At 34.9% G+C, this 12,837-nt stretch overlaps 1 protein-coding gene across 2 annotated transcripts in view; it reads right to left on the bottom strand.

Moving 5' to 3' along the window:
- Positions 1-8,013: 8,013 nt before the first annotated feature.
- Positions 8,014-12,837, bottom strand: part of LOC131070824 (uncharacterized) — a 63,766-nt gene continuing 58,942 nt past the window's right edge. The window contains exons 18-31 of one of the 2 annotated variants that reach the window (XM_058006484.2): positions 12,577-12,615; positions 12,219-12,432; positions 11,982-12,115; positions 11,655-11,841; positions 11,234-11,466; positions 10,989-11,084; positions 10,323-10,415; positions 10,170-10,202; positions 9,595-9,729; positions 9,433-9,493; positions 9,300-9,355; positions 9,129-9,185; positions 8,892-9,012; positions 8,014-8,760 (exon numbers count right to left, since the gene is read on the bottom strand). In XM_058006484.2, the coding sequence (XP_057862467.2) occupies positions 8,588-8,760; positions 8,892-9,012; positions 9,129-9,185; positions 9,300-9,355; positions 9,433-9,493; positions 9,595-9,729; positions 10,170-10,202; positions 10,323-10,415; positions 10,989-11,084; positions 11,234-11,466; positions 11,655-11,841; positions 11,982-12,115; positions 12,219-12,432; positions 12,577-12,615 (1,632 nt within the window). In that variant the 3' untranslated portion in view covers positions 8,014-8,587. The other variant, XM_058006485.2, reaches the window with a different exon arrangement.

Genomic DNA, 12,837 nt, shown 5'->3' with positions numbered 1-12,837 from the left:
ATTTGTCAATTCTTGAAGTGACCAATTAATGGGTGGCAATGGTAGCAACTAGATATTTTTGAAATAAAAGGGGTCAATCAAATCTGATCCATCATCTCCAATGCCGATTACATTCAATTCTAATTTGAAATCAATGATTTGCTTGACAGTAAGTCTCATCTACTCTCTTCTTCGGACTTCAAAATCATCTTCGCAATCCTCCTAGAAATCCTCGATGTTAGGAAAATGAAGAAAACATGGACCAAGATTTGAGTTATCTCTAACATACCCCTTGCTATCAAAGGGGAATCTCATGTTATAGGGAAATAAATTGATTTGACAATTGATCTCTCAATATCTTAAGCATCTAAATTGGATTTTCAACTATAATAACCAATGCCAATCTAAAAAGGAATGCCACTTTTCCATTTAGTTTTGCAAATTTGTTGACTTGGCTAACTTACCTCCATACCTCAATTAGAATTAGTTTATCATCTACAAATCTTGGTAGCATGAAGAGGTACACATCATACCTCCAATTTGAATATAAGTGAACCTCGAGAATTAAATGAAATAGCTTCCAAGAGCCATTGTCTCTGGAGACATTGCGACCCCAATGTTTTCCTTAAGTTCTCTTATTGTTAGCATAGTGAAAGCATCACTTACCCTTTGAAAATGCTTGTAGCTCTGCTCAAATTGCAACTATGGATGGTAGTTATAAATCAGAGTTGTGTCATCACAAATACCCCGAGTATTGAGCCCAGGCCAATTCTTCATTCCTGCGATAGTATAGAAGAGGTGTGATGTCATGTAGAAGTATTGATTTGCTCAAGTCGGGTTAGCTGGTCATGTATATTATTAGTGCTGATAAAAGGAACATCCAACCCTCAAGATTATCAGAATTCTTATTCCCCATTAACCTGTTTAGAAATATGACCATATTGGAAATGTCCTCTACCAACAAAGACCTATGAATTGACTTTGACAATTGTGATTTTCCCCATGTCGGTGTCAACGACCAATTCTTGGCTATGGTATTGAGGCATTGGGTTTTATTGTTCTTCCGCATACGCCTTACTGATATATGTGAGTTGATCTCTAACCAGCAATCTGAATACAATCCCAATACAAACTGGATCGAGCTTTGCCACCACGGTATCATGAACTATCTTCACCTCCCGATTTTCTGGATTGTATGCCCTCGTACATCCAAAAACCAACTTCGGGTATTGAACAGCTGCCGGATAACCTGCAATGTGTGCTAACCCACTATCCAATAGTCTTTGTGTCGTTGGAGTTCTCTTCTCGTCTTCCATTTATTCCCGAAAAATGTGAATGCAAAGATACCCCAATTTAGTGTCAGATATGTCAGGAAGCGTGCACTCGAGAATCGGAGTATAATCAATATCCCTGGTACTTATATTTCATTTTACCCCAAATCTTCACCACCAGCTGCAAATAAAGTATGTTGAACTGAAAAATCACTAAGTACAACCTCTTGCCTGTCACCGCTATGTTCAATCTTTCACTGATTTCTTATGCCTGTGAATGCGATGTATCTTCATGATTGCAGTATGTATGACATTCACACTTGTATGCATATCAAGAAAAACATTTCCAGCTTTAACGTCTGACAGAGATTCCTCTTCATTATACTTTGATGGATGCCTATATCTTGTTTCTAAATCTCTGTTAACAAATTCATTTTCTGCATATCGTGCAACATTCAAACCCATTCCTTGAGATGACATCTCTTTAGCACATTTAGTCAAACAGTTCACCGTCTTTGTGTATGTTTCCACATTTTGCATGCATGTCTATCAGAGTATTTCCAAAACTAAGTGGAATTGGAAATACTCAGTATGTATTCATATACGATTTGCAGGCTCCAAGAGAACCCGTACACATAACCACCACAGGTTTCGTTGGCATCGAGCTCTTTAACAAATCTATTTTATACAATCCTTGCAATCATTGCATTCCAACAAACAGTTCGCAGCCTTGTCTCTGCCATTCTATAAAACATAAACTGTGGCCATTGAAAACCGTGAAAAAACATCTCTTTGGCGCCTTTTGTCAAATAGTTCAAATGCCTTGTCTAGAAAATGCATATGCCTGAAAGTTTCTAACGCCTTGTCAACAGATGGATTTGTGAATACACTACAATCATCTCATTCTGCCTTCACATTTGCATGTGAAGTTATTATATCATTGCATGTTCACCCAAACATTGTTGTTTATGCTATCTGACGAAAACCTTTATACAGTATGCCTCGATGGATGTTTACATGCTTTTTAAAAGCTCTCATTTTGGAATCGGCTTGAAAGAAAATAGGCAAAGACTGTTGTTTTTGCTTTACGCTTGCCAATTGCATTTGTTTGAAAGTTCATTTTTTAAGACTCGTCAACAAATCAATATTGTGCATTTCATGCAATCATTGCATTCCATCAAAAGACATCGGTTTGAGACATTCTGTCAAACAATATACGCGCCTTGTTCGTGATTGCACAATTTCTACGATTCGAGTTAATTTGCCAAAAAATTTAGTTGCTTTGTTTACGCATTCACAGCTCGCAGCTGCCTGAAAGTTATAGAGATTGTATCACCAAATCCATCTCGGCCCAATTGAAATAGGATCTCTATGCTTAAACAATTTGCACATATTTCTATCTAACAGTCGACGCCTTGTCTTTCCTTAATCATTTTACTTGCATATCTAGCTGAGTATCTTCGACTATGATTTTGTGGAATCTAGTTTCATTTTACACATGCGAGAAGCATTTGCTGAAACTTCTAAAGACTGCTCAACAAATACATAATCATGTGTACCCTGCGATCATACATTCCATACGACCACATTTCTTTGAGCATTTTGTCAAACGGTTCAATTGAATTGTTGATGCCTTCAGCCTATACCCTGGGCATCCTTTGAAACAGTTCAAATGCCTTGTCGATGCTTCCTCATCTTGAACGCATGTCTACTAGCATTATAATATCTGACAACAATCTCAAACACTTTTCTGCTTCAATGGATGCTTATTTATTAATGCATGATGTCTTCCTTTCGCACCACATTCGCTTGAAAGTTTCTAAAGCTTTTTTAGCATTCCATTTTCTGCAACCGTGGCTTTTAAAGGAATACAGCTGTGTTGTCTATGGTTCCACCTTTGCATGTATTTTATAACAGTTGCAGTAAAACCCTCTATTACTCTTAGAGGTTAAAAAGCTATGCATTTTGAGTTGAGGAAAAAAAAAAGAAAAGGGTTAAGAGGTTAAGCTTTTTGAGCAAGTGAGCAAAACAAGGTTAAGAGGTTAACTTTTTTGAGAAGTGATAAAAAAATGTCAAATTGTTAACATTTTTGATCAAGTGCATAAAAGGAGGTTATGAGGTTAACCTTTTTGAGCAAGTGAGCACAATGAGCTCAAGAGGTTCACCTTTGTGAGCAAGAGCACCAGGAGGGGAGGAAAAATGGAATTTAAGGAATTTTTAATTTTTTTCTTTGAAATCTTTAAAATAGGAAATAAATAAAATAAATTTTAAAAATATTAAAATTATTTAAAAAAAATAATTAAATATTTCGCATTTAAAATCTAGAAGCCCAATTTAGGAAAATGAACATTTCTCATAAAGTGGTTTCTCTTGATGATTTATGATTTGTTTTAGCGTATTGGTCAATGCAGAAATCAATTCAAAGCACACTCATAAAGCAATTAATGATCTAGCTTCTATGATCGAACTTGGAATTGTGAAATGACCATTTGAACCCAAATTTTCACAATGAATTTGATAGAAGCGAAGATAGGATGCATGTTTATCACCTTATGATAGAACTCAAAAACAAAGGCTTTGGACTATATTCACATAGTTACACATCTAGAAAACTCTCAAAATACACATTAAAAATTTGCTTGACATTAGCTTCAATACAAAGTTTAAAATTCAGATATTGAAAATTAGGGCAACAAGAATTATTTAGCACGGATAATTGCAACATTGTTTGCTATTTCATATGCTCATAATAATGACTTTAGTAGAATGCAACAAGAAAATAATGATTCTCAAAAACTTGCAAATAATAAACAAGCAAGATTGCTTTTACATAGGTAAATGTTCCTCTATCAAATTGTAATGCAAATAAGAGATGCTTGGTGTTAGATTCTCACCACTTATTTGGTCAATCAAATTAGATTTGGAGTTTAGATATGACATGTATAATAATAGAATAAAAGATCTAAGTGTTATTTGTGTGTGAGTTCATTTGAGTGCTTGTTGTTGTAGATTTAGACTTGTTTTTATGACAATTTTGAGGTTGTTCAAACAAGAGCAATCACTAAAATTTTAGTGGTTCGTAGCGTCATTAAACTATATGAGTAAATCACAAATAAATTAAGGTATCAAGATCAAGGAAATAGGCTGTGAAATATGAAAAAGTCCATCCAAATCCAGGAAGACCTTTAATTTCATCACAAAGAGTATGTCATTATTTTGTTTACTATGGAGAAGTGTGTTGTTGGTTTGAAAACAGGGTTGAACAAACCTTGACAGTTTGGCAACTATTTCCTCTTTGAATTTACCCCATACCTATACAAAAGCTTTTGGATTTTAGCAAGAACAAAAGTTTCCAATATGATGTTTTACTTAATCCAATCTATGACCTTTACTGCCAAACAAGATGTTTGCCTTAATTCAACAGTCTTGTAGATGATTAACAAGGCTAAGAATCATATCAATTCTTGTACAATCCTTTAATAAAAGTAATGATGACAATTGATGTCTTCATAAGCACTATTGAAAAAACTATTGCTCAACTTTTGATAAGCAACATCTTAACTTGATAATCTTTATTTCGATGTACCATTTTAGGGGGCTTGCTTATAAATTGACATATTATTATATATTAATCACAAAAGTAATGTCATGTTTACTCAGTAGAAAATGATTATAAGCAGTAAGTTAGGGAAACCAAGAACTATGACAATGCCTTCAAACTCATAACATTACATAGAATATACATCATTACAAGAAGAAAAAGTAATCTATTAAAAAACCAAAGGAACAAAAGTAAATGTACAAATAGACCAAAGAAATAGTGAAACAACCACACTTAATAAAAAAATGTTAAGACAACAAAAATACCAAAAAAAAAAAAGACTAATGAATAATGAATAATATGAGTTTGTTAGCACATGCCACACTTTTATAATTCAATATTCAAAATATATCATAAGGAATGATATCTCCCTTTTATGGGTGTCATTGGGTTGATCCTATCTCTAATTTAAGAGTGGCCACACGATGGGTCCCACCAAATAGTGATTGGGTGAAGGTGAACTAATGGGGCCTCTTGGGGGATCCTGTGAACCTCGAGTGTGGGCTATATTATACAAGATCAAGAAGGGAAAATTTTGGTTGTAAAAGCGAGGAATCTATCAAATGACACTAACAATGAGGCTAGATTTCAAGTAGCCTGGATTGGGCTCCAATTAGGTAAGCAAATGGGTTTCAAGAAGGTGCATTTACAAGGTGATTCATCCATTCATCGCAAAGAAATTTTGAATTGGAAATTGCAAAAATTCAACCCTTGCATATATTGCATTACTTCTCCAAGCTGGAGTATTTTGAAATCTCGCATATGCTATGAGGGCAACCACATTGAAGGCAAATTGGCTAAATCAATTATCAAAATGATGACAAATCACTCTAGAGTCTAGTTGGCAAATTGCTAGGATCTCCTCGACAAGAAAATGACCTTTTAGGGATGGTGAAGGATAACGAGCTACACAAAGTTTTCAATACGGCAAAGCCCAAGGTGTAGAGGTTATTAAGCTCATTTTGTGGAGGTTTTCCTAAATTCAACCCACAAATTCAAGGTTAATAGGGACATTGCCTCCATGATTGTATGAGGTGTTAATCGGGAGGTTTTGACCACAAGCTTTCAATCCATTGGTTGTCAAGTCATTTTATAGCAATATAAATTATTGCATTAATGAAGCAAATGTTCTATATATAGTATAGTACCACAATGAAATATAAAAAGGAATAACCCACAAATTATGTTTCCTCGTATCCATGACATCCTCAAGATCAAACAATCAAAAACTCTAAGAGTTACTTCTTTAACATATTTCCAAATTCTTTTCGATATCAAATCTTCTATAATGAATCTTGACATACAACCATTTTGTGATATATTATATAAAACTCACTCCTACCTAAACTCTTAATTTCATGACATTTTTAGAGAAGATCAAAAGACAACAAGACACATCAAATGAGACAACCTATAAAAAACTTCATACTTAATCACTCGAAATCAGACTTCAACTTGAAACCTAACACTATTCAAAGCTTTTGTATGGGTGCAATCTGCTCAAAGGTGGAAAGATTATGTGTATGCCAACTATGAATTCCAATCATTGGGAAAGAATAAAAAGTCAATTCTCAATAAAGTAAATGGGGAAAAGCTTGCACACATATTCCATGCAATTTGGGATAGTAACATTACTGGAGGATAGTTTTGGTGGCAACATTAGTATTCATATTAAAGGGAAAGGAATATGATATTGTGGATGGGTCACCTCATCCAAATAATAACCATGGAAAATAAAATAAAAAAAGATGTTATTTGTTATTTTAATAAATGAAGAAAAATCCATAACAAATATTGAATTTTAACAAAAAGGGAATTAAATTGATAAAATAATAGATTGAAATTGTATTTAATATCAATATAGTTAATTAAATTGATATAAAAAATCTTCAAAAATAATGAATTGAAATTGTACTTACAACCACAATAGGAAGAATGCACAAAGATAATGCTCTCATCAGCTGGAAACCAATTGATGATTTTGTCCCTAAGAATGTTTGAGGAAAACCTAAAGATACTTATCTTCCTTTGTTTGACACAACCGTGGCTGTTTAGTTTTTGTTGGGATCGACCCTTGTTTTTGATATGATGTTTAAGGACTAGACATTTTTGTTGGACTTGTGAGTGTGCCTTTCTACTACCCTCATTTTTTTGAATGTTGTACTATTTTTTAAAATTAATGCAAAGTTAAATAGGATATATTTATAAAAACAAAAGTACTTATGGCAGGGACTAATAAAAAACCGATCTTAATTTTAATCAAGATAAATAAATAAAAAAAACAAAAAAAACTAACTTTACAAACGAAAGAAGACCAGAACATGAAAGTTCATTTCTAACTCAGGTTATCAACAATAAAGCTTGACTCAGTACAATCATATATGGTATGTGAGTGACATCTCAACATTGATTTCAATATAACACTCAATACCTAGAAGTTGGATCATTTCACATGAAGCAAATGGAAAAGCCAAGTTCAATAAGTCCAAGTTTGTAGATGCAGGTTTACATTTATTAAAAATAAAGGGTATGATAATGCAACCTTTGATAACCTTGTCGAAAAGCCAATCTCAATAAGTCCAACTTTGTAGATTCAGCTTTGCATTTATAAAAAATTAAGGGTAGAGTAAAGCAACCTTTGGTTACCTTGTCTAATATTTAATATCAATATTTTTCGATCACTTGGCAACTCAGGGATTTGCAAAGCTACATTTGCCCAAGATCATAGGCATGAGAAAACATGTACTCAGACACGGTACCTCCTTGTATCTTACATCTTCTAAGGAGCATGGTTAAAATATACATTGCATCTACTGAAGTTGCAGCTAATCTAAATGGTTCCATAACAGCTATGACTTTCATCTTTATCAACTTGCACTGTTGATTAACCATCTCAGACACATGAATTATTGATGGCAGGACTATCCATGCCTGTTAGTCTTATTCACACATTTATATTATTAGCTCAGACATTTTTATCCATCTCTATTAGTTAATACTATAGGTACATTTTCCATGATACATTTAATGGAGCGATGCCATATTGTCAAACCACTTATAATAGTAATCGTATAGAACAGATGGTCATCGATTAGAAAAAGAAAAATGAAAATTTATGTATTGCATATGAAGCCCAGACACTAGGAGTACGGCAAGACTATCTTATGGCTTATTTACCATCTTTTTAAAAGATTAGAATTTAACTTCTCAAGATACTGTTATTTACATTAGATACTCCTAAAACAAAGTAAAATCAACTGGTAAATAAATGGATGGTAAGATGCAGTGCAGGTTTGCCCCAGTTAGTCTATGCCTTCGACACAGTGGTCATCAGAAGATGACTTGATACATATGTAACTAGTTTCTCCACCATATTGGTATGGTTGTGATTTCTCCTCTAAACATTTTCTTCTCTTCTAAACTGTTAAGAAAGTACAAGCCTAGTCTCCCTGCAAAAGAAAGTCTCACTTAGATGGATAACCCCTTGTTGCTCATCAATGGACCTTCCCATGGTAGCACTGTATTTGAATTCTTCCAGACAAGTTTTATAAAATATCAGCACACCAACACAATACAGATACTAGGATCGTCTCCATTCATATGGGGCATTCAACTAAGAACAGACAAGATTGTAGATCTGATTTGCAGTCCCATTCATAATAGAACTCCATGATACCCTGACAAAATAGATGTCAGTAGGCTTGTTATTGCATGCATCATGTCTCTTGGCTTAAAATCATTCATCACTTAACTCTTCCATTTCCTGACTCTGACTGTTTTCTTCATCTCCATCAGTCTCAGCCTGTTCGGGCTGATTATTCAAGGGGTCATCTTCTTCCTCTTCCTCTTCACTTACATGCAACTGAGAGCTGATTTCCCGACCCTGTAAGTCCTTGTGTTTTAGGTTCCCTGCAGACCACAAAAGCATTTATATTCATAAAAGGACAACAGTTGACTGTTTTGCTCATAAAAGTGAAGTTACTTGGTTGTGAAAAATTATTCTTCGTGCTAAGTAAAACATATTTAGAGAAAGGGTATACCCATCCAGAAAGAATCCCCATGTGAGGTGCTGTGGAGAAGCGCTTTAACACAAAATACATAACGTTCCATAGACCGCTTCACCACAGGAACCTTGCTTGTAACTGCTGTCCTTTTAAAACCCTGCACAGAAGGACTAACAACCATCAGATTAACTATTAAAATTTCTGATACCAGGAAAGCAAATCAATTGAGTGAAGGATTGCAAGTTTGAAATGACAGTGCCATTGGTAGATGACCTTGGCCTCAGAGCATAGTGTTTGAATGGTCCTTGTGGCTTTTTGGAGTTCCTTCACCTGAAACCCCATGGAAAGATCAAGGGGAGAAGCAGTTAAAATAGCTACGCCCAGATATATATTTGATACATATGTAATTCTTTAGGCATTCTCTTTCTGGCATTGATAGCTTACCAAGGTAATTATACTGTTCTTATGAGCATCATACTGAGCCTGCAGAAATTCAAAACCTGGACAAATTTTGCAATTGCTTCAGTAAAAGTAAGAAATTGTAGTGTAGATTAGAGACATGCACTGTATCAAGTACCTTTTAAAAAGATGTCTACAAATCTTCCGCCATACTTGACTGCCATAGCATGTATGTGTGCCTATAATATGGATAAAAAAATAAGTCATGTGCATGGTTTGCCATAGGGAATCTCTGAAAATTTTCTAATCTGTGGACCATTCTCAAGCAAATGGTCAATACCTTATCATGAACTTTGGTCAAACTGATGAGAGATACAACTATATTTACACACTGCAGAGCATTGCTTAAAAGCTTTTCCACGTGCTCAGCATCGACAACAGCCTTTGACTTGTGCAATGTAGTGATTTCTTTGATCTGCAAAAGCATTATGTCACTAAAATCAGATTTAGTCAAATGATTTTATTCTTCACAGGGAGCATGCAAATGCAAATGCATGCATCTCTATATAAGTCTGTTATTTTCTTAAGTCAAAGCCAAGCTAGATGACAAATTGGCATAAGAGACCATCATAGTCAAATTCCAAGGAGTTTTTTCTATTTACCTTGTATATTTTACAAATTTGTATGTTCCTCATATTTGTAACCTCTGTCATTATTTTCTTACCGTATATACGAGACACGGTTTGGAAAAAAAAAACCTGAGAGAAAGGACTCTCTTTCTCTCTCTCTAGGGGTTTCGAATTGAAAATAATTTTTCACCTTAATTCTTAAGACATGAAAAAATTGCAATTAGCTTGGACAAGTAGCAAGAGGACGGTTGAAAAAAGATATTAACATAGTAAGTTGTGCTCTTACCACTTTGTTCAAAATGATAAGGATTTCTTCATGCTGCAGAAAAAATTACATCTTTATTAAAACCAAAACTCATTAAACTCAGATCAACTGTGCAAAACATGAAAAGAGACAGTTTGTAGGGATGGATACTTTAAAAAGAACAGAACATCTGACCTGCACACGGTACCATATAGTAAATGTAGCAGATGAAAGAGCAGGAAATCCCAGAACTGAATCCTGTCCACTTCGAGACTTTCCAGCTGGCATCTGAAAGCACAAATGATACTTCTAAACTTCTTGACTCTCAACCTCTATTATGTATCAAATATAGTCACCAAGGTGTGTAGGATAACTCCCTGGGGATGACTATGTTTGTTACATTATAAAGGCATAAAATCTTCCCCTTAAACTTGGAAATTAAATAACACTTAAGCTCAAAAAGGCCAGTGAATTATAGACGAACAAGCAACCCTTTTCATTTTGCAAACTTTCTATTATTTTCCCCGGTACTGGATGTAATGTATATTACAAATCATGCATAAGTTGCATTTATCTAACATAGAAGAGTTTGCAGGGTGCATAAGAGAATCTCTAAGCTTCGGCCATGTCTTTTGAACCCCTATCTGCTGCCCCCATTTCTCTAAGCATTTGCTAGGCCTTTTGAAACCTTACCCTTTATAAAACTCAAGAAAACAAAAGCTACCTGTGGCAAACCCTGCAGGCAATTTTTTCCAGACAATCAACTGGAAACTCACTGTATCCAATATAAATTCTCTAAGCATTTGTTAGACCTTGATAAACACCCACACCTTTTGTAAAACTTGATAAAACATAAGGTACCTGTGGCATAACTCTGCAGGCAAGTTCTTCAAGACAATCAACTGGAGACTCACTATATCCAATATAAATTTGGAGTACCTTCTGTAGTACATCTCCCTGTACACAAGCCATTTTCTTTTATACTTAAAATATAATTATAAAAGCTAGTCAAGAAAATTCCATGTAACTATGATACATGCACAATAAGCAGAAACGCATGAAACATCAACCACTGAAATTAAATGCAGCTTTACAAAGATAATTACTTTGCTTTTCCAAATATTCCCCTGGCTATCACTATCCCAGTTGTGTTCCAATAACTTGTGGGCTGATGCACTGACTTTTTTACACAGTTTTGGAACAAACTTCAAAATCCCACCAATACTTGACCGGCGTCGCTTGCCTTCTGCATAGTTTTCGGCACAGGCTTGGGCACAGTTTACCAATGCTTTTAGTGCCATTATAAGCTCTGAAGCCAGCATAAATGAAGTTGAGCTAGCTGTGTCATGTAAAAATGTCAAACATGGAAATAAGGCACTCCGCTCTTAAGAAAATTAAAGTTTAAGTTTGCATTACAGGTAACATAATGCATCTATTTCTTTTCATGCATCTTCAATGCTTGTAGAAATAAAAATTATGATTGATGATAGACAGTTTTAAATACCATAGACCAAGTTGACTAATTACCACAATTGAAAAGACCATCAAGAAATTCATAAGCACTATAGAAGCAGAAATCCAAACTGCCAACAGGGGGGCATGCGTGCAAATCAGAAGAGATATCACTCATTGCAGCAGATGATTGAAATGCCTGAAGTAACTCTCTCAGAATTGGTACATTACATGGAAGAGACAAGTCTTCAAAACCTAAAATCTGCAAGTGTTCAACATTGTACCATGTGAAAATCAAGTTCAGATGGAAAGAGAAGCAATAAAGCTATTGCCACTTAGATAAGATCAGGTATATTCAAGTAAAGTTATCATAAATTTATAGGAGATCTAAGCAGCACTCACCTTATGCACAACACAAAGGATCTCCTTGAAAACTAACTCTGAAGATAGAGATCTTGAAGCAATGATACTTTCAATTTGTGGGTTCCCAGATGAAACAGATTCATTTATCCAATGCGTTTGGCAAGTTTGACAATCTGTACAGTAAAAGTTTTGCAGTGGTTTTTTTATGACCATACATGCAAAGATATTGTCATCAATAAGTATGCCTAAGTTTACCAACTCATGGCAAGAGCTTACCTTCATTGAGCAAACTTACTGCAGAGTCAAGATGCTTTCTGAGGCTTGGAAACAGGACCTGCACCTTCTTTAGAAAATCAATAACTGATATGTTTGCAAGGCCAGAAGGAGCCTTGCAAACAGTGGATGCCAGTGGGGGAAATAGCTTTCGTGGACAATCAAAGCTGTCCAGTTTATGGCGAAAATCGCGAAGTAGGTACAAGTACAGTGGCAGCTGAGACAGAAAATACAATAGCTTGTTAACAGTATCAACTTTCAGGCAAAGAATGTACAGAATTCGAATGACATTCATTACCAAAAATCAAATGTTTTCATATCAGTTCTCCGTAAAGAAACAAAAATGAAACCGCACTGATACCTCAGCTGCAGGATCAGCACAACAGGACACCTTCAAATTCTGCAATTCAAAAGAAACATTTCTTTCAGATGGAAATTCTATAACAAGTTACAACATAGCATTCAACCAGAAGTTAATAGGCAAGAACAACAAGATAAACAAACACAATCAATCATTCAGCATAAACTCATTGCAGTTAACTGTCCTAGGTCATCCCCTTTAAGAAAGGTAGCTGTATGAGTTCCCTAGATTGCTTGGTGGTGAGAAGCACAAATAGAGCTC

The sequence above is a fragment of the Cryptomeria japonica genome, chromosome 11, assembly GCF_030272615.1.
Source record: "Cryptomeria japonica chromosome 11, Sugi_1.0, whole genome shotgun sequence".
Lineage (NCBI taxonomy): Eukaryota > Viridiplantae > Streptophyta > Pinopsida > Cupressales > Cupressaceae > Cryptomeria > Cryptomeria japonica.
Note: the sequence above shows the minus strand (reverse complement) of the source record. Positions and strands in the feature narration are given on the sequence as shown.